General features: G+C 45.8%; 1 protein-coding gene across 1 annotated transcript in view; it reads left to right on the plus strand.

Annotated features, from left to right (window-relative positions):
- LOC144762684 (uncharacterized) overlaps nt 1-21,135 on the plus strand; it is a 955,001-nt gene that overhangs the window by 857,958 nt on the left and 75,908 nt on the right. Inside the window, exon 8 of the mRNA XM_078647927.1 lies at nt 5,228-5,345. Coding sequence (XP_078504053.1) covers nt 5,228-5,345 — 118 coding nt within the window. The remainder of the gene's footprint in view (nt 1-5,227; nt 5,346-21,135) is intronic.

The following is a 21,135-nucleotide window of genomic DNA, read 5'->3' on the forward strand; positions in this document are numbered from 1 at the left end:
CCCGTCACCTGGTACGTTTAACATGGGTGCCGGGGGATTAAAGGTGGAATTGCTCTCTGAGATTGTGGCTGGACGGAACCGTTATCAGCAGTCGGCTGAGTTGGAACAAATTGAGGGGGAGCTGGCTGGTTTGGAATGATAGTCGTGGTCGTATCTATTAATCCGCTTCCAGATGTAGGAGTAGGGGGAACAGGGATATGGGGCTTCTTGGCGTTTGATTGCGTGGTTTGAGGTGTTGGCGCATTTGAAGCTTTGGATTCACAGACATTTTTCGGGCCGCCTTGAACGATGCAGCTTGTGGAAATTCCCTTACTAGCCCCTATATTCGATTGAATCATGCTATGATGACTAGATGATTTTTGGGTCAATTTTGCGAGTTGTTTTTCAATAGCCATTATGCTACGTTCTAGGGGTTGAAGATGGTGTTTTAGGATTTCCCTAAAGCTTGCCAAGAGCTGGGTGTTTGTGCTACATAGACCGCAAGGCTCCCCTGCATTAGCTGAAGCTGGAAAAGTTAAATTTACAGGTTGATCTGTTAAGTTGATAGATTGAGTGGGCAGAGCATTTGGAAAACCCTGCATGTTTGGAGAATTAGGTCTTTCTTTATTAGTAGGAGTAACCTTGGTTTTCCTTGATTTGTCTTTTCTCTTATCTTTTTTCTGCTTAGGGACAGCTCCCTCCTTTACCCCCATATGCTGAAAACATGTACTTGGTTCCTGGGACTGTAATAGCTGGAGGTCAGGAGTGTTTTCTAGATTACCTAGGGTGTCTGAGTTTAATGAGAAATTTGAGACAGAAAGATCAATAGATCTCGGAATTGAATGGATCTCTGCCAAGACAGTTGGCCGTAGTTGCAATGATTGTATTGATACTGGTGATTGTATTAGCACAGGTATGTCTGTTGGTAGTTTGAGCGGAGATTGGACTAAGGCTATGGGGCCCAGTGACGACCTTCTGGCGATAGCGAGGTCGTGTGAAACCCTTCGCTCGAGAAGGGATATGCTTTGATTGATGACTTCGTTAGTCCGTGTAATGAAGCGGTCAATAGGGCCAGTAGGTAAAGCGTTGGCCATAGCTGTCTTACTTCTAGTCTCCCGGGTCATGATGGATGGATCTAGGACTCTTCGTGGAGGGGTACGTTAGATCTACCGGCAGCAGCAACAGTTGACTAAATGGAGGTACCTGGTCCTTCGAGGTGTATCTAGCTTGAAGACAGGAACCATGGGGGGTGGCCCAGCCCAGTCTGGCTCGGTCTAGAACGGGCTAAAACGGGCCCGCCCTTGGCCCGGGCTTCGCCCGGCGTCCGCGAGACGGGTCTGATGCGGTTTAAATGCGCCGCCTGGCGCTCCCAGGTGACACGGACCCCAGCAAGGGCTTCTGGGGGATGTAGTTTGCCCCTCGCCGGTCTCCTCTCGGCGGCCCCGCTCTAGCTGGATTCAGAGCAGTCGGGCAGCGGGAGACAGGCGGGCGGGTCCGTGGAGGCAGACAAGGGTCCAGAGAGGTCCGTAATACGCTCAAGGCGAGTTTTAACACCGGCAGCAAGGGCAGCAGAAATTCCCCCACTCGATGGGTCTGATGCGGTTTAAATGCGCCGCCTGGCGCTTTCAGGTGACACGGACCCCAGCAAGGGCTTCTGGGGGATGTAGTTTGCCCCTCGCCGGTCTCCTCTCGGGGGCCCCGCTCTAGCTGGATTCAGAGCAGTCGGGCAGCGGGAGACAGGCGGGCGGGTCCGTGGAGGCAGACAAGGGTCCAGAGAGGTCCGTAATACGCTCAAGGCGAGTTTTAACACCGGCAGCAAGGGCCGCAGAAATTCAATATAGCAATAATTTATTCTGATAACTGTGCACTTGCCAAAGAAATAGGAGAAGAAAAACAACCAGCGACATTAAAAAGGTACCACAATGTCCTGCACAACCATGGATGTAGAAGATGGACCATAATAGCATATACAATGGATAAGAAACAAGTCAAAATTAACATGAAATCAGCTGATCTGACCTCAGGAATGAAAAGGGAAACCGAGCAATGTAATTATATAAGACAGGAATGTAAACAGTGGACTATTATTATCAGGTGTTTTCTACAGAAAATATTTTTATATTTGCTTTCGAGTATTTTTTTCCACACCAAAAGTTGTTTTCTTTAAAAGTAACACAGCACATAATATACAGTATTTTGGTATGTATTTATTTTTTCTTGCGTTGAGTAAGCATTTGCTTATAATGGGAAACTTTTATAGGTAAATGCCTTAATTCCAAAATGACTGCTGCATTCTTGAAATAGCCCTTTTGAAATGCTGAAAATTGAAATCGAAACACTTGCCAGGAAACAGAATTATATACCAAGTAGACAATGGCATGTGGTGAGAGATCTAGACTCTCCTGAGATGTATCTCAAAGAAGTGGCAAATGGCGACAAATCCAAAGCCGGGTCTGGTGGCTCAGTGGACTAATCTGTCCATAGCAGGGGCCTGTGTTCGACCTCATGGTCACAGGTTCAAATCCTGGTGGGTCCACTCAGCCTTTCATCCATCTGAGGTTGATAAAATGAGTACCATTTAGTTGGGCAACAACGAACATCTGTCAATTTAGCGCCAAGAGACCGCTAGGTGAATGTGCGCTTTACAAATACACATGTTATGTTATGTGCTTGCCCCATTATTGTTTAATCTGTTTATGGCGGATCTATCAGGCTTACTCAACACATGCAACTCCCATTCCCTGAGGCTGGGAGGGAAAACTCTGAGTAATTTGCTGTATGCTGACGATGTTGTGCTACTCAGCCACACTTACATCGGCCTCCAGCAGCTTCTGACCAAATTGCACAGCTACGCCAGGGAAAACAAACTGAAAATAAATCTGAGCAAGACACGCACCATGTCGATCAACACCAAGAAGAAACTTCAGAAGCCATGGTTCCTAGGTGGCCAAAAAATAGAGTCTGCACTTGTCTACAAATATCTGGGAGTCATCTTTGATAGAGATGGCACTTTTGCACAGCAAAAGCTGGAAGCAAAAAGGAGAGGGGCTTGTATTGCCGTCACACTAAAAAACATAGCCAATCAACTGATGGGGCTAATTCTAACCCCCTATCTGGGAGTCATCCAGGCTAAGCTACTCCCCTCTATTTGCTATGATAGCGAGGCACTACGTGGGAGAGACGCTAAGGACCTGGACACAATCCAGACAAAAACCTACAGAACAATGTTTTCGCTCCCGTCCTAAACATCGCCTGCCCAACTTAGGCTGGAATTTGGATTGCAAAAGCAAGCTCTCGCTAGACAGGGAGCTTATATCATTTGCTGCCACAAACTTCGCTCGGCCTCTACCAACACTCTAAACTCATTGCTATGGCAAGACATTCAAAGCAGGGACATATCTCAGGCAAGATCCTACCTCAAGGTAGCCCTGGGGGCCACCAATCTAACTGCGATTTGGGACATGCAACTTGGGCATAACCCATTCAAAAAACTAGTCTGGAAAACTGTCAAAACTCTATCCTTGCTAGAGGATAAGGCTACATTCGCCAAAAGAAACCATGCATGGATGATATTAAATTCGTACAAATCGTTGACACCACAATCATACTTCAGCCAGGGCTACCCTAAGTTTTGTAAAAAACAAGGGGGACCCACTAAATGGCTTTGGACCAGGGCTACCCTAAGACCACAAAACTGAAGTTCTTGAAACACAGACTAGGGGTTTTGCCCAGCAGAGAGCATCTTCCACCATGGCTCAGGAGCAACGGCCAAGAAGTTTGTCCGTTTTGCAACATAGATAAGGGCGACATACTTCACATGACCTGTCTTTGCGAAGAGCTACGACCAGCCCGCCACCAGCTCTTAAAGGACCAGTTTAAGCAGCTAGGGATTCGCACCAGAAGGCAAGCGGTGCTCGCCTGCCTGAACCCTTCGAATACGACACTGAACTGCAGATATGTAAAGTTCCTTGCGATGATCGAGCAAAAACTGTCAAAAAAACTTTCGATCATTGACATAGGCAACAAATAGGTGGTCAACAGGTCTCAACGGAACACGCTGCCCCGCCTCAAGACAAACGCTCCTGGACAATCAGACTGGGTCCTTTAGAGCATGTTTTTAATGATGATTACAATGATCCAATTTTTACGATATTTTAAAACTTTTTCTATTGTCTTGTAACATGTTTTGCACTGGTTTTAATTAACTATTCATAATAAACTTAAACTTAAACATGTTATGTTATGTGAAAGCTTAGTCTATGATTATTGTGTTGAAGGCAGTTATACTATCAAACCAGACATAAAAATTGTGAGACGGCAGTAATGTGAGGTTTATAGGTCATAGATACTTACACACTGGTACACGTAAAGAATGTTACAGATGGAAAGCCTCATTTCAAACTATGTAAATGCATATATAAAGCCTTTCAGCGCCATTCAGCAACCGTAGCACCATATTTGCTAGTCAGCATTTAACAAAACATTCTCTTCAGTATAACCTAGATTCTTGCACAATTTTTGAGCAGATTTACAAGCCCCTTGCGTCAGTTTTGCGCTGCTGTTGCGTCACTTTTGTGAAACAACGGTGGCGTAAAAAATGCGGCAAATTCACAAAGTGACGCATCTAGGGATATGCGTCACGTTGTGAAGCCCTGCGTTACATTATACCTGCGTCATGTATAATGCATGCAGGGTAGGCGTTCCCAAGCAGGAAAGCCTTGTAAAAGTGACGAAGTGAAATCTAGAAGATTTCACCGCGTGACTTTTAGGACAACACTGCGTCAAAACCTTACGCCTGCTTGAAGCAGGTGTAAGTACTGATGCAGTGTAGTGGGAATAGGCCGCAACAAGCATTGCTTGAGTTGCGTTGTGCTTGCGATACAACTCCAGCAATGCGTGACTTTTCCGCCAACAGATGCGTCAGAATTACCGACGTATCTGTCAATCCTTGCGCCATAGTGTGCTGTATTGTAAATACGGCGGACATCTATGGTGGCGCAAGGGTTTATCACGCAGGTGCAGTGAAACTGACGCATCTGTACAGATGCGTCAGTTTCTTGTAAATCTGCCCCATTGTTTCTATATTATATCCTAGTCTTTTAACATAAAAGAAATTCTACTTCTGTTTCATTCATTGTTGTGTTTGAATGTTGAACCCATATTTAGAATATGTGAGGTATATTACACACTGTGTGCCTTTAACTTTACATAAATCACTTACCAATGCACTGTTCTCAAACCTGCACAGTGTAAAAGCAGCAACATCAAGTGAAAATTCAACTGATGAGGTACTGGTGAAGAATGCAGAGAACCTGATCCACACGATTCTAAGGACTTTGAAGGCAGCGGAAGCAGCATGTGTTAGAGTAAGTATGTGGCAGAATTGTAAGCTGTGTTAATTTTTAGACATTTTAATAAGTTAGAACATATAGATAGCTGTGTTATAAATTCCTGATTCACAGAAGATTTTGCTGCTCATTATATCTGTCAGCATTTGTTAGATCACCTATCTATTTTATTTAACACTTTAAGGCAGTTGGTCATCCACTTCTGGGAAGGTTTTGTCCACCATTGCCTGCCTGCCTGCCTTAAGCATGACGATTCACCCATGTACCAGAAAATGATTTGCCTGCTTCCCAATAGGCCCTTTCTGTGTGCCTTCAGTGTTCTCCTAAAGCACCTCTAGGTGCTTTGAGGCTGGTGTCAGTGTCATGCTGAACTTTACAATAGCCAAAAATAAAAATGTGCTTGATAGCTCACCATTTGACACTTGGGACTCTATTTACTAAAACTTAACGCTGTGTTTGCATCACAGAAGTGACACAAAAAAAGCAAAATCTTTACTTACCAATTTACTTCCCAGCGTAAAACCAGTTTTATGCTGCAAAATCACTTGAAAGTAATGCAAAGCAGCCCATAGAGCTGCTTTGCAATACTTAGCATCAAGGGGGCGTACCATGGGTGGTGCATGGGCATTCCTATGCAAGCACCCAAGGGTTCTGATGCTAAATCCCATTACCTATAAAAGAAGAGAATGTTTAGCATCAGAAAATACCAGCCATTTCACATAGGCGCTATGAAGGAGAAATTCGTGTTTCCCCTTTATTTTCTGACTTTGCATGTGTGCTGCACTGTACAGCACACCACAAATTTGGAGAATGCTTAAAGTTAGTCTAAGTATGGTATTTTGAACTGAAAAGGGCTCCCTTCCTTTATAAAACCTGTGCTAGACTCACAGAGGCACCCTTGCATTGTGGTGCAAAGGTGTGTATATGGCACCAAGCTGCATACTTGTGCGCCTGTGTTATGGAAAGGGGAAGAGATTGCCATATTTCTGAAAATATGGTGCTCTCCTGCTCTCTCCTTCTCTCGCAGCGCAGCACTTGCAGCTGCTGCACTGGCTGTGTGAGAAACTAGCAAATCTGTCTCTAAGACTGCAAAGAAGATATTCGACTTCGTCCTCTCATGGCGTCCTGTCTCTTGGCGGTATTGTAGTGGGGTGTCATTTTTAAAGTAAAGGGGAGCTTTGTTAGACCTGGCATCCTTGGCATGGTTTCCCCATACCTTTTGCCTCCTGACCTCCTGTTTTGCTGACTTTATTTTTGCTAGCTTTAGGATTAAGGGCACTTTACAACTGGTAACCTGTGCCAAAGTGCCTATGCGCTGTACATGAAACATGGTACATTGGCATATCCACAATTTGCATATTTGATTTATTTGTAAGTGCACTATATGTGTCCAGGACCTGTAAATTAAAAGCTATGATTGTGCCACCCATTCAGTGGCCCTGTCAAACATGGCTCAGGCCTGCCATTGCAAGCTTGTGTGCAGTTTTCAACTCTCATTTCGACGTGGTATTTTAACCTACCAGTTCCAAACCTCCCCTTGTATTGCATAGAAGTCACCCCTAAGGTAGGCCCCAGGCAGCCCCAAGGACAGGGTGTGGTGTATTCAAAAGGTAGGACATATACTTTTGAGTATTACATGTCCTGGTAGTGAACAACTGCTAAATTCCTATTTCAATATTACAAGGCCTATCTTTCCCATAGGTTAAAATGAGGATTGCCTTAAAACAGTATTAAAGTGTCATTTCTCATTAGAAGCAGATAGAGATTTGGAGTTGGATGTCACTGGACTCACAATAATTTAAAAACACAACTTATGATGAAGTTGGTTTTTATGTTGAAAGACTGAAAATGCCATGTTTAGGAAGTTTGAGTTTTCTTACTTTAATCATCCTGTGCCTGTCTCTGAATACACGGCTGAGTTCGGTGACAGCTGGGCTTTGCACATTCCCTCTAGATAGTCACACAAAGAAAGCTGAGTTGTGACACTTGCAGCCTGATGGCCCATCACCAGGCTGAAGGGCCTTCCTGAAGTAGATTGGGAGGGAGGAGTTGACACTTGCACCTGAAGTGGGCTGTGCCTGTCCCCACACAAAGAGCTGCATACCCTCCTGTTGTGAGTCTGGAGCCAGGACAGGCAAGGCATAAAGCTTGTGATCTTCAAAGGACTTCTTGATGTCTCCCCACTTCAAAGGCACATTTGAGTATAAGTACTGGACCCCTGACACCACCAAATCAGAACTCCGGAGCAAAGGGCATTCTCCAAAGAAAGAGAGTTACTCAGGTAAATCAGAAAGGACTGGAAATGGCAAAGTAGTAACAAAAGTGTTCCTTTCTGTGTTCCTCAGTGTTGATGTGACAAATAACATTCAGTATACAGTGAACCAAAGGAAATCTACTTATAAAATATAGCGACACGTAAATTAGTACTCGTCATTTCTTATTCTATTCATGGTAACAATATAGAGATGGATGCAATTCTTAATACAATTCTTAGTGCAATTAAAAACATGTATAATAACAAATCAATACAGAATAAAAAATCTACAATGATTCTTTCAATGATGGAAAACATTTATTCTAATACATTTCATGCAAAAACTCATTCATCCATCAAAAATACTGACACTACACCGTAATTTATAAAAGTAGAAAAGCTTTATCTTCCCTTCAGTTAGCTTATCAGTTACAGATACGCATTTATCACAGTATCATAACTTTTTTCCTACATGTACATTTTAGCACCTTCATAGTTACATTGCCACTTTGGCAGAGTTTTTCAATACAGGGTTTCACTTAGCACATCCAAATCCTTTCAATCAATTAGGGTCTTTTTATATCAAATTAGGGACTTCCAACACCAACCACCCTGAGTGGTCTAACTCGACTCCAACCTGTAAAAGAAGGCACCCTAATTCCAATAGTCCCACAGTTAGGCTTTACAGTTCACACTGGTTCTACCCCTCCTCTTCCTCTGAACTGAAGAAGTACAAATGATCGACTGCACCCTAAGGGGTTCAGACTCCTTCTTCTGCCCTTCCGTTTCAGTTTTTCAGGACTCGGAATTTCCCTTTGGGTCTCCCTCCCGTTCACTCGATACTGCTGGATGGCTTAGCTTTCCCAAGCTCACAGGGATTAAGTACAAGGTTAGCATCTCAATTGGACCCAATCGCCCGACTTCCTCCGGGCTGCCAGCACCTTCTAATGGCCCGGTGTCAGGGCAACACTCCTCCTTTCCTTCCCCCCTTCATTCAGCGCACAGTCAAGTACAGAAGCGGGACCCTCCTCGGTTCCACAAGGGGGGGGTGGTCCCGCGCACTGCGACCGTCTTACCGGGCTCTTGTGACTTCCTCCCGGACAGATGGTCTACTGTGCCGCCTTTACCGGTCACTGCCTCAAGGTTCGGCTCTGACGCAGCTTCTCTGAGGCCGCCTTGATGATGCTACGGGGTCCGTGACCCACCCTCTCCTGACTTGACGGAAAGGAAGGGAGCGGAGGGGGCTGGTCTGGTTCCCGCCCCTTCACTACCGCTCCTTCCAAATCACCGCGTTAGTGTCGGGAACCAGGTCTTTATCAGCTAGATCTCCCCGCCGAGGGCCCGCGCCTACAAGCCAGGCACACGATGGAGGGACAGTCGGGGACCGTGTCCACCAGGTAAAGTTTCCCTTACACTAGAGAGAGGGTGAGGAGGTTTCCGTGGAACAGTCTCTGTCGCCTCAGCTGCTCTCTGCCGACGAACGACTGCTCTCCATAGAGGGAAGGGGGGGTGTTCTAAAGTCGCTTCCCACAGGGATCTCTTCAGAAGTCCTGGCCACTAATGTCCATAGCCTAGTGACAGGGCTTGGTCAATGGCTAGGGGGAGACGTCCTCAAAGAAGAGGCTGACTTATGGGACAATCTAACCTCTTCCAGTGCGCCTACCTCCCCAATCCACTGCCTCACTCCTCAACACTCTGGTCAATACAAAATGTCCGCCCAAACACTGGCCTTATATATAGGGAGGCCTCAGGCTACTAGAACCAGCTAGAAGGTTCTAGAGCATCCCTATGCTATCCTATGGGCCCCTCTCCTTCAGTGTCCGTTATGGCAGTTACTGGCCTCCATTTTGTGAAACTAAATTCTCCCTCAGAAAAGGAGGGATTTCTAGGCCTATGTGGACTATAGGGTCAAGGAGCACCTGACCCCCTAGGACAACACCAAAAAGTTCCAGTGGACATTAAAAATGAAAGGTTTGAGGGGTAAAAAGGGGACAAAAATAAATAAATAAAAGGAGGAACCACCCAAAGGGCTGACAGGTCTAACAATGGGCTTCTATGAAAATTCACAAGGGCATATTATCAAGCCGATTATTGCCGCTTTAGCTGTAGTTTCCTGCCGCTAAAGCGGCGATAATTTTAACGCCATTCTTGATTATATGCCCCCATATTTCTAACATTGGTGATCACTGGTGAGGATAGGACTTGTGTTTGTGCAGCACATTAAAGTAACTTGGTGTACACTACTATCCACATCTAGACCAATTTGTGGGGGAGAGGATGTAGCATTACGGCAAGAGTGGTCAACCTCGAAACTGGGGCCCCAGGTTCAAGTCTCAGCAAGGACACTCAACATCCTGTAATTCTGGGCAAATCACTTAATCTTCCCATGCCTAACAAAATAGTGAGTGTATGCATATGTAACAAAACTGATATAAAGCCCTCTGATACCCGATATCTTAGGGTCTACTTAGCTCTATATAGAACTCTAAAAAAAAAAATTGTTTCTGATCCTCATTGCATTTGTTTTCATTTCTCTCTGATTGGCATTTTTGCTTTTTACTCTAAAGCATGTCTCTGATTGGTGGCTCTATGTCTGCATCTGCAAGAATGGAGTTTGAGCTGGCCGGACTTGAGGGTTACACTGTGGCCAGCTCAAGGACTTCTGCATGGAGTTTGGGTTTCCTGTAAAGAGCTCCACCAAGAAGGTGGAGCTACAAAAGGCATAGAGAGCCTGGTCTGAAGCCCACACTGTGTTTGATGGAACCCCAGAGGAGGGTGAAGAGGAGGAGGATGAGTAGGACCAGGGTGTAAGAGAAGGCCTTGCTTTGTTATCTATGGTGGAGGAGGAGGGCAGCTTACTTCCAGAAATGAGAGTCCCTTCCAGATCAGGAAGCAGTGTATCATCCAAAGGCCTGTCCCAGGAGGAGCTGGAGGACCGGCGAGAGGAGAAAAAGTATGAATTGGAGCCAGCTAAGCTCACATTTTAGATGGAGGAGGCCTGAGAGGTGAAAATGCTTGCCACGGAGATTGAGGAGAGCCAAAAGAGATGGGCTATTGAGCAGAAAAAGATTATGTTGGTGCTGGAACTGAGCCTGAGAGAGCTGGACATCAAAGCTGGCAGGTGGCGTCCAGCAGTGATGGTGGCAGCTTTTTTTCCAGGCCCTCTGGGAGGAGGGCTCATACATCCACAGGTCTGGTGTGTGATTTTGTGGTGGGAAACGATATAGAAAGATGGTTTGAGGCCTATGAAATTGTCCTGCAAGTGCACAAGGTTCCTGAGGCAAATTAGGGAGCTTTGTGCAGGCATATCCCTAGTGAAGTGAGGGACTCTCTACTGGCCCTTGAAGGGAGTGACAGGATGAGGTATCCCCCCAAGAAGGAAGCCCTAATCAGAAAGTTTGGTCTGAGCCCAGAGAACTACAGACAGAAATTTAGGGATAGTCAGAAGATTTCTCAACAGACCTGGGTGGATTGTGTGGATTCTTTCTGCAAGGCAATGGATGGTAGGGTGAAGGGCAGTGAGGTGAAAACAGAGCATTTGCTCAGTCTTTGTTTTCCAGATCTGTGCCAGTACCTTTCTGATAGTAAGCTCAGTGACCCAGAGAGCTTGCTTAGAAGGCAGACCACTGGGTCCCCACCAGGATCCACAGGAAGGTATCTGGGGGGATCACCCCAAGAGTGGGCAGGGTCCCCAACAGAAAAATGTGGGGGGCAAAAAGAGCAAGGAGTTCTCTAAAGGACCCCAAAATAGTTCTGATGGTCAGGTTTCCATCCCACTGCTCAGAAGCAGAAATTGTTCCCTGCTAGTAAGCCTGAGGGAAGGCTCCTGTGAAGTGCTATGAGTGCCAGCAGGAAGGCCACTACAAAGGGGATTTTAAGTGTCCCATGCAGGCACAGTCACCCACCGGTGGGCAGTCACTGGGGTTGGCCAGTGTAGGCCTCGGGGGGAGATGGCTCTAGATAGTGCCTGGGAGAGTGTACAGTTAAACCTAGTGTCCCTGGGTGATGGAGAAATGGTACAGAGAACCCATATGCCTAACAATTCTAGAAAGTACAGTCAATGGATATTCATCTATGGGCTGAGGGTGGAAACTCTGAGAGACACAGGAGCCAGCATTTCTACATTCAGGTGTCATCTGTTGTCTTCAGAGCAGGTAGTCCTTAACATGTTCCACCAAGTTGTTGCGGATGACAACTGTGAGAGCCACTACCCTGTGGCTCTGATTCCATTTGAGTTGGGGGTCTTAGGTCTGCTGAAGGTAGCTGGGAGTCTGTCCAAGCTTGTCACCTGGAGCACACCATCTGGAAGGAAGTGGCACTTGGGTCACACTTGAAGATGATGAAGTAGCCTGAGTGGTTGTGCCTGACTACAGTGTTCATAGTGGTACAAAAGGGGGTGGTGATGGACGGAGCATCTGAACTAATCAAACACTCACACCCAGTCAACAGATCTGGGTTTAATCCATCACCGTTCTTTAGACCACTCTGCCACCCCAGTTCAGACATGGCCATATGCAAATCAGTCTGACCCTCTGCCTCATGGGAACAGTCCAGCCCGAACTGCCAAGCCATGCCTTCTCTGGACCGGAAACAAGCTTCCGAGGACCGGTTTCGGGCATTTCCGCCGTCTTCAGCCCGGCTTGCTTGAATCCAGTGGCAAAGTGAGCAAGGGACTCACGTCTGAGCATACCCTGCCAACTTATGGCGAACAAAGTGGTACAAAAGGGGGTGGTTATGGACGGAGCATCTGAACCAATCAAACACTCACACCCAGTCAACAGATCTGGGTTTAATCCATCACCGTTCTTTAGCCCACTCTGCCACCCCAGTTCAGACATGGCCATATGCAAATCAGTCTGACCCTGTGCCTCATGGGAACAGTCCAGCCCGAACTGCCAAGCCATGCCTTCTCTGGACCGGAAACAAGCTTCCGAGGACCGGTTTCTGGCATTTCAGCCGTCTTCAGCCCGGCTTGCTTGAATCCAGTGGCAAAGTGAGCAAAGGACTCACTTCTGAGCATACCCTGCCAACTTATGGTGAACAAAGTGGTACAAAAGGAGGTGGCGATGGACGGAGCATCTGAACCAATCAAACACTCACACCCAGTCAACAGATCTGGGTTTAATCCATCACCGTTCTTTGGCCCACTCTGCCACCCCAGTTCAGACATGGCCATATGCAAATCAGTCTGACCCTGTGCCTCATGGGAACAGTCCAGCCCGAACTGCCAAGCCATGCCTTCCCTGGACCGGAAACAAGCTTCCGAGGACCGGTTTCTGGCATTTCAGCCGTCTTCAGCCCGGCTTGCTTGAATCCAGTGGCAAAGTGAGCAAAGGACTCACTTCTGAGCATACCCTGCCAACTTATGGTGAACAAAGTGGTACAAAAGGAGGTGGCGATGGACGGAGCATCTGAACCAATCAAACACTCACACCCAGTCAACAGATCTGGGTTTAATCCATCACCGTTCTTTAGCCCACTCTGCCACCCCAGTTCAGACATGGCCATATGCAAATCAGTCTGACCCTGTGCCGCATGGGAACAGTCCAGCCCAAACTGCCAAGCCATGCCTTCCCTGGACCGGAAACAAGCTTCCGAGGACCGGTTTCTGGCATTTCAGCCGTCTTCAGCCAGGCTTGCTTGAATCCAGTGGCAAAGTGAGCAAGGGTCTCACGTCTGAGCATACCTAGCCAACTTATGGCAAGCAAAGTGGTACAAAAGGGGGTGGTGATGAACGGAGCATCTGAACCAATCAAACCCTCACACCCAGTCAACAGATCTGGGTTTAATCCATCACCATTCTTTAGCCCACTCTGCCACCCCAGTTCAGACATGGCCATATGCAAATCAGTCTGACCCTGTGCCTCATGGGAACAGTCCAGCCCGAATTGCCAAGCCATGCCTTCCCTGGACCGGAAACAAGCTTCCGAGGACCGGTTTCTGATTTTGTGGGGGGAAACGATATAGAAAGATGGTTTGAGGCCTATGAAATTGTCCTGCAATTGCACAAGGTTCCTGAGGCAAATTAGGGAGCTTTGTGGCGGTATATCCCTAGTAAAGTGAGGGACTCTCTACTGGCCCTTGAAGGGAGTGACAGGATGAGGTATCCTCCCAAGAAGGAAGCCCTAATCAGAAAGTTTGGTCTGAGCCCAGAGAACTACAGACAGAAATTTAGGGATAGTCAGAAGATTTCTCAACAGACCTGGGTGGATTGTGTGGATTCTTTCTGCAAGGCAATGGATGGTAGGGTGAAGGGCAGTGAGGTGAAAAGATGATCTGGGTCAGTATAATTTGTTCACCACAGAGCATTTGGTCAGTCTTTGTTTTCCAGATCTGTGCCAGTACCTTTCTGATAGTAAGCTCAGTGACCCAGAGAGCTTGCTTAGAAGGCAGACCACTGGGTCCCCACCAAGGTCCACAGGAAGGTATCTGGGGGGATCACCCCAAGATTGTGCAGGGTCCCCAACAGAAAGATCCCATTCACGATGAGGAAAGCAGGGATAAGCACCGCCAGGCCCACACACACACGGCCGACGGGAAGAAGCACAACAAAAGCCTGAAAAAAAGAGACAATCCAAACAGAAAACAACAGTGAAGCACAATAGAGGAAAACCGAGCCAGCATACAACCCCACAAGCCCCATTGGCAACAAAACATTGTACATGGCAGGCCATCTTGGACAAGATGAATGCAGCCTGAGAGTGGAGGTGGACAATGGAAGAAAACCAGAACATCCGGAATGATGGGAAACACACAAACAATCAGAAATTTTCCTATAACAAGAAGGCAGCAATGCACACCGGAGGTGGGAAGCCAGGGCCACACCAGGAGCTGGATGATATGGTGGAAAAGTTGTCCACCACATAAGTTTGGAGACGGTGGCAGGAATCGAGGACTGGAAACTGCCCAAAACAGACACAACAGCAATAGGGAGAGGAACCAGAAGGGACCTGGGGGAGATTTCTCAACAGCCCTGGGTGGATTGTGTGGATTCTTTCTGCAAGGCAATGGATGGTAGGGTGAAGGGCAGTGAGGTGAAAAGATTATCTGGGTCAGTATAATTTGTTCACAACAGAGCATTTGCTCAGTCTTTGTTTTCCAGATCTGTGCCAGTACCTTTCTGATAGTAAGCTCAGTGACCCAGAGAGCTTGCTTAGAAGGCAGACCACTGGGTCCCCACCAAGGTCCACAGGAAGGTATCTGGGGGGATCACCCCAAGATTGGGCAGGGTCCCCAACAGAAAAATGTGGGGGGCAAAAAGAGCAAGGAGTTCTCTAAAGGACCCCAAAATAGTTCTAATGGTCAGGGTTCCCATCCCACTGCTGAGAAGCAGAAATCGTTCCCTGCTAGAAAGCCTGAGGGAAGGCTCCTGTGAAGTGCTATGAGTGCCAGCAGGAAGGGCACCTCAAGGGGGATTTTAAGTGTCCCATGCAGGCACAGTCACCCACCGGTGGGCAGTCACTGGGGTTGGCCAGTGTAGCCCTAGGGGGGAGATGGCTCTAGATAGTGCCTGGGAGAGTGTACAGGTAAACCTAGTGTCCCTGGGTGATGGAGAAATGGTACAGAGAACCCATATGCCTAACAATTCTAGAAAGTACAGTCAATGGATATTCATCAATGGGCTGAGGGTGGAAACTCTGAGAGACACAGGAGCCAGCATGTCTACATTCAGGTGCCATCTGTTGTCTTCAGAGCAGGTAGTCCGTAACATGTTCCACCAAGTTGTTGCGGCTGACAACTGTGAGCGCCACTACCCTGTGGCTCTGATTCCATTTGAGTCGGGGGTCTCAGGTCTGCTGAAGGTAGCCGTGAGTCTGTTCAAGCTTGTTGATTGTCACTTGGAGGACACCATCTGGAAGGAAGTGGCACTCGGGTCACCCTTGGAGATGATGAAGTAGCCAGAGTGGGTGTGCCTGACCACAGTGTTCATGGCAGACCGTGAGGGTGATCAGAAGGACCTGGAGCCTGGAACAATGGCCTAGGTGTCTGCCAAAAATAGGAAGAGCAACGGGCATGGGAAACCCGCAACTGAAATTTCCACTGTCTGGGAGGAGGCGGAACCAGAGGGGGAAGCCCTAGTACTTACAGGGTAAGATGTGGCTGAACTGGGGATCCTGACTGAACTTACCAACTGTCAGCAAGAAGGAGGACTATCCAGGGAAGAGTTCTGCAAGGAGCAGAAAGTGTGCCCTACTTTGTGGGTCTTCGTTGGCAGGCTGGTGTCGCCTTTGGGCATCACCTGATCTACTGGGAGAATGATCTCCTGTATAGTGAGCCTAAGGTACCTGAGCCTGGTGCAACGTGTGTCGGTGGTACCCCAGCACTTTAGGACCTGCCTACTGGGTCTGGCTCATGATGTGCCAGTGGCAGGTAATTTGGAGCAAGACAAAGGGTATATTCACAGGAACGTGTGCTAAACATCACCAAAAAAGCTAATGCACCTTTACACATCGTAGCCGATCACGGGAAAATAACCCAGTTTCAATGTGGAATTCACAACAAGGCGGTAGCATGAGATAGTCTGCCTAAACCGCGGTCAATGTCTGTGATGCAACCACCTTGACGGAGATAAAAACACAAACCACAACACAAAACAAATGCGAAGATCCCATTCACGATGAGGAAAGCAGGGATAAGCACCGCCAGGCCCACAACACACACGGCCGACGGGAAGAAGCACAACAGAAGCCTGAAAAAAAGAGACAATCCAAACAGAAAGCAACAGTGAAGCACAATAGAGGAAAACCGAGCCAGACTGTGTTGTGTCTTGATTTGTATGCCAATTTGTGTGTCACAGACTCTCTGGCTCCCTGCCATTCGTGCACTGCTACCCCATCAGGACTGTGGGTTTGTACTTGTGCATTGTCATGTCCCTGTGGCGTGCTTAGCCAGATGCATATGGATGTTTACCAGCACCAGGCGGGTGCACTTGTGTCCTGTGTTTGGTTGTGCAAATGTTGGTGTTTGTGCCACATTGTGTTCGAGGTTGTTGTGCTCTGCTTCCTATGTGTGTCTGCTGCATTGTGTGTGAGATGTCCCTTCAGCTCAGATTTCTCTCACCCTTCTCCCTTTCAGGCTGTGTGGTTTTCACTTCTGTGCTTGTTCAGTGGTGTGATGTTGCCGGGTTGTGTGACTTGGGCTCTTGGTTGGTGTTGTTCCTCTTGGGCATGGTTTGTCTGCAGTGGTGCTGTGCTTAATTGTGCATGTGTGCCATTGTGCCTATCTCCCCCAGGTCCCTTCTGGTTCCTCTCCCTTAGGGCATGTGTGTGCACAACATATGTGCACAGATTGATTTCAGGGGTGCAACAGGGTGTCCTTTGGACACCCCTGCACCCTTGAAATCGCATTCTAAATTTGCAATTCGCAAATTGCGAATCGCAAATTGAGAATGTCTTCCCATTCATTCCTATGGCCCTCCAGGCCCATAGGAATGAATGGGGAGGTATTCCTTAATTGTGACTCGCAATTTGCGTGTCACAATTAAGGAATATCAAGAAATCGCAATTTATTTAGAGATTTCTTGATGCATTGCATTTTGCAATTCCTTAATTGCGATTCCTTATTTTTCGCAATTAAGGAATCGCAAAATGCAATATTGATGCATGTGCCTGATAGGAACATATCATGATACTGAAGTTCATAGTGCCAATGGGTAGCTCTGCACTTAATGTAACACCCCTGTATTGTTGGTACCACCTGCAAGAACACTTGAATTACTCCCCTGCCTAACAGGGACTCTGTACGAAACTGAGTTGGTTGAGAGGGGTAGAAGCCCCCCTCAAGCAACAACCACTATCCTTGTCAGGGTGGACCACAAAAGTCACTAACTTAACCTATGCTTAACCCTCTTGGAACAAAGCAGTCAGGCTTAACTTAGAGGCAAATTGTGAAGTATTTATGCAGCATACGAACAGTAATAAAGTGAAAATACAAGACAAGAAAAATACCAAACCAATTTAGAAAAATAGAGTAAATGTTTATAAATAAAATGATATCCAAACTACAAAAATTCAATAATTAGAACCAGAGAATTTTTTTTTAATGTTGTAGGTAAAAATAATGGCAAGGAGCACAAAGCCCTACTCACGATTATGTGGTCATGCTAGACCCTGGGAAAGTCACAAGGCATGCTGACCGCTATGAGCATGCTTCAGATACAGGGACCAGGTTAGTCCTGCTGAAGAGTTACCTTCTCAAGTCTGGCACTAAGAGTTACATAAGCGTTGGAGGGGACTGCAAGAAGGATGCTTCGTGACGGTTGGTTGATTCTTGGTACGAAGAGGTCACTTTGCGTTGCAGAGTCAAAACTTCAAGATTTTCACCTTTTCTTGAGAAGGAGTTCACACTGATGCCCATCAAAGGTCTAGGGCCTGGGGTGCACCTCTTGGGGATGATGACTCCCTGCAGCAGAGGCTAGCAGCAAGGTTCTGGCAGGTCCAGGCAGGTCTAGTAGGTGCTGGTAAGCTGGGAAGTTGGACAGTTGCAGGGAGGCCTCTGGATGTTTGCTGTGTCCCTGTGGCTCACTATAGTAATGTGTAGAATGTAGATGTAGTAATGTCTAGAATGTAGAGTGTTAACTGCATTCTGTATTCGACTAGATGTGAGAGAATGTTAGGATCAGATAAGGTGTAGCAGAGGATGTGTTCACAGATCTACCTTATGCTGGACAAGGTTACCAATAAACTACTATTTTACTATAAGATTACTCCAGAGTGATTACTACAGAATATGAAGATGAGAGGAAGGTAACCTCGTACGAATCCACGTTATTTTCGACACTTTGGAAAATTGGAGGTCACAGTTTGATTGCCAACCAACTACGATCTATCCAGCGTTTGGGAAAGTGTTCGAACATTTTATCAGCAACAAACTACGTTTTCCGGTAAGCGAAAATAATTTCTTAAAAGAAAATCTATTCCAAGTATTTGCTTGCCTGTTGCTGCAACGTTCAACCGTCACTGCGAGGAGTTGTATTTGTTTAAAGACGAGCGTTCTGGAAGCTCGAGCTGCATTTTCCGTGAGTTTTTCTTCAAGACGTTCTCTCCTCTTTGACGCACACTTGGTCAAGAGTGCGCGTCAACGTCATCACGAAGGTCGTAACCTTTACGCGATGCCATCTTGAATTTCAGTAACACATCAGATCAGATCTTCGAAGCGCTCTGGTGAATTTCTTTGCATGATTTTCACATAATTAGTGCACCGGATCACTTATTTCAGAGAATTTCAGAACAGTAAGTACATCTTTTTACAATGTTATTGATTCAACTGCAACTATGTCTACGGAAGCTCCTCCACAAAGCGAAGTGCTCCCACGTGGTGATTCTGTTTTACATCTCAACACTCTTAAAGAATTCTTGTCATCTCCTGAAGAGCCCATCATTCAATGGAATGAATGGAAAGAGTACTTTGTAAACTATATTGCTAATCTTGAAGTTTGCAGTGGATCACACATTCCAGAAAGGAAAAAGAGAATTTTGATGTACTGTCTTGGTCCAGAAGGACTCTGCATTTTCTGTCAGTTAAAAAAACGTGACAGATCCTGTGACAGATCATGTGTATTTAGAGCTGCATTACTAGACTTAGACAAACACTTTTCTCTTGCAGTTTGCTTTGGCATCATGCATCATGCTTTCTTTCAGAGGAAGCAAGAGAAGCATGAATCCATTGAAGATTATGTATCAGCTTTAAGGAAGTTATCTATAACTTGTAAATTTAGTACTTTACATGATGAGCTTATCGGAGACCAAATAGTTATGTATGCAAAAAACAAAGCCATTCTAGACAGATTGTGGGTGGAAGGGGAGTCATGTTTGAAAGACTTCATAGCTATTGTCAAAAAAGCCGAATTGTCAGAACGTTGCGTAAGAGATGGTGATATTGAAGAATGTTCATCGGATGATAGTGATAGTGAAAACAGTAGTAAGTATGACTCTAAAAAAAGAGTAGTTTTAAAAATCTCAGGAGAAGGAGATAGCAAGCCTTTATGCTGGGTTCCGTTTGGTGGTGTTGCATTACAAGTGGCAGCGGACTCAGGTTCACTGTATATGATTATTGCAGAAAATATTTGGTTGCAATACTTTAGTTCTGTCATTGGATGTCATTTAGAAAACTCTGATATCAATCCTGAAAGCTATACTGGTGAAAAAATTGCTATCATTGGATTTAGACAACTGTTTTTTAGGATTAAGGGTAGGCATACTCTATGTAAATTGTATGTAGCCATGGATGGACCATATGTACTCGGGTGGAAGGACCAACGTAAACTAAATATAATTTTTTACCCTCATAGATCAGAACAGGTGTTAGTAACATGTGAAGCAGAAGACACTAAGAGATGGGTGTTAATGAATTTCCTAATGTTTTACATGGGAAAATTGGCAAATTGAAAGGGTTTTCACATTCCATCAGATTGAAAAGTAATGCAGTTCCTAAAATTCACGTAGCACAGAATATTCCACTCATTGTGAGAGATGATGTAAAGCTTGAATTAGATAAATTAATCAATGTTCATATAATAGAACCTGTTGAATCCTCTGAATAGATCTCTCAATTGGTCGTTGCCAGATGGTCCAATGGCAAGGTCCGTTTGTATGTTGATTTAAGAGGATTGAACAACAACATTATAGTGGGCCAATTTCCATTGCCCCGCATTGATGAAATGCTGTCCCTGACAAGAGATGCGAAGTAGTTCTCCACACTAGACCTATCTTCAGGATATCATCAAATATCGCTTGACCCTGAGTGCAAACAGCTGGCTGCTTTTTGTACACCATTTGAATGTTACCAATTCCGCCGCATGCCATTTGGATTGGCATCAGCGGCAGGTGTCTTTCAAAGACTCATGACACAGTTGTTTGGTGACATCCGTAAGGTAATATTTTTCCAAGATGATATCCTAATTATGGGGAAAACAAAAAAATATCACAATGACATTTTAAGAATGGTTCTGCAGGTACTTGACAAGAAGGGTTTAACATGTGAAATCAGCAAATGTAGGTTTGCAGAGACCAATGTTACTTACGTAGGACATGAAATTGGTTGTGATGGTATTAAGCCTAAAAAAAATGTGATTGAGGCTATTCTCAAAGCTCCACCGCCTCAGAATAAAGATGAACTTCACTCTTTTTTAGGCCTAGTGGAGTATTACTCTAAATTTGTAGAGAAGTTTTTTGAAAAGACACATGAAGTGCGTACTCTACTTAAGAATAAGAGCAAGTTTGTTTGGTCTAACCTGTGTCAAATCTCTTTTCTTGAAATCATGTCTGCTATTGCCAAATCTCCTACCCTAGAAGGATTGAATCCTTCTGTTAAAACCTTCATTACCACTGATGCTAGTGGAAAAGGCTTAGGTGCTGTCCTTACTCAAGCTAATGAGAATGGTGGTGAAAGTGTTATTGCATTTGCCTCCAGATCATTATCTCCCACTGAAGAAAGGTATTCAGTTATCGAAAGAGAGACACTGGCCTGCGTATGGGCCCTTGAGCTTTTAAGAAAATGTGTGTGGGGAAGGGAATTTGTGGTAAGAACAGGCCACAAAGCTTTGACAAAAGCTAG

Source organism: Lissotriton helveticus, chromosome 6, assembly GCF_964261635.1.
Source record: "Lissotriton helveticus chromosome 6, aLisHel1.1, whole genome shotgun sequence".
In the NCBI taxonomy this organism is placed as follows: Eukaryota; Metazoa; Chordata; class Amphibia; order Caudata; family Salamandridae; genus Lissotriton; species Lissotriton helveticus.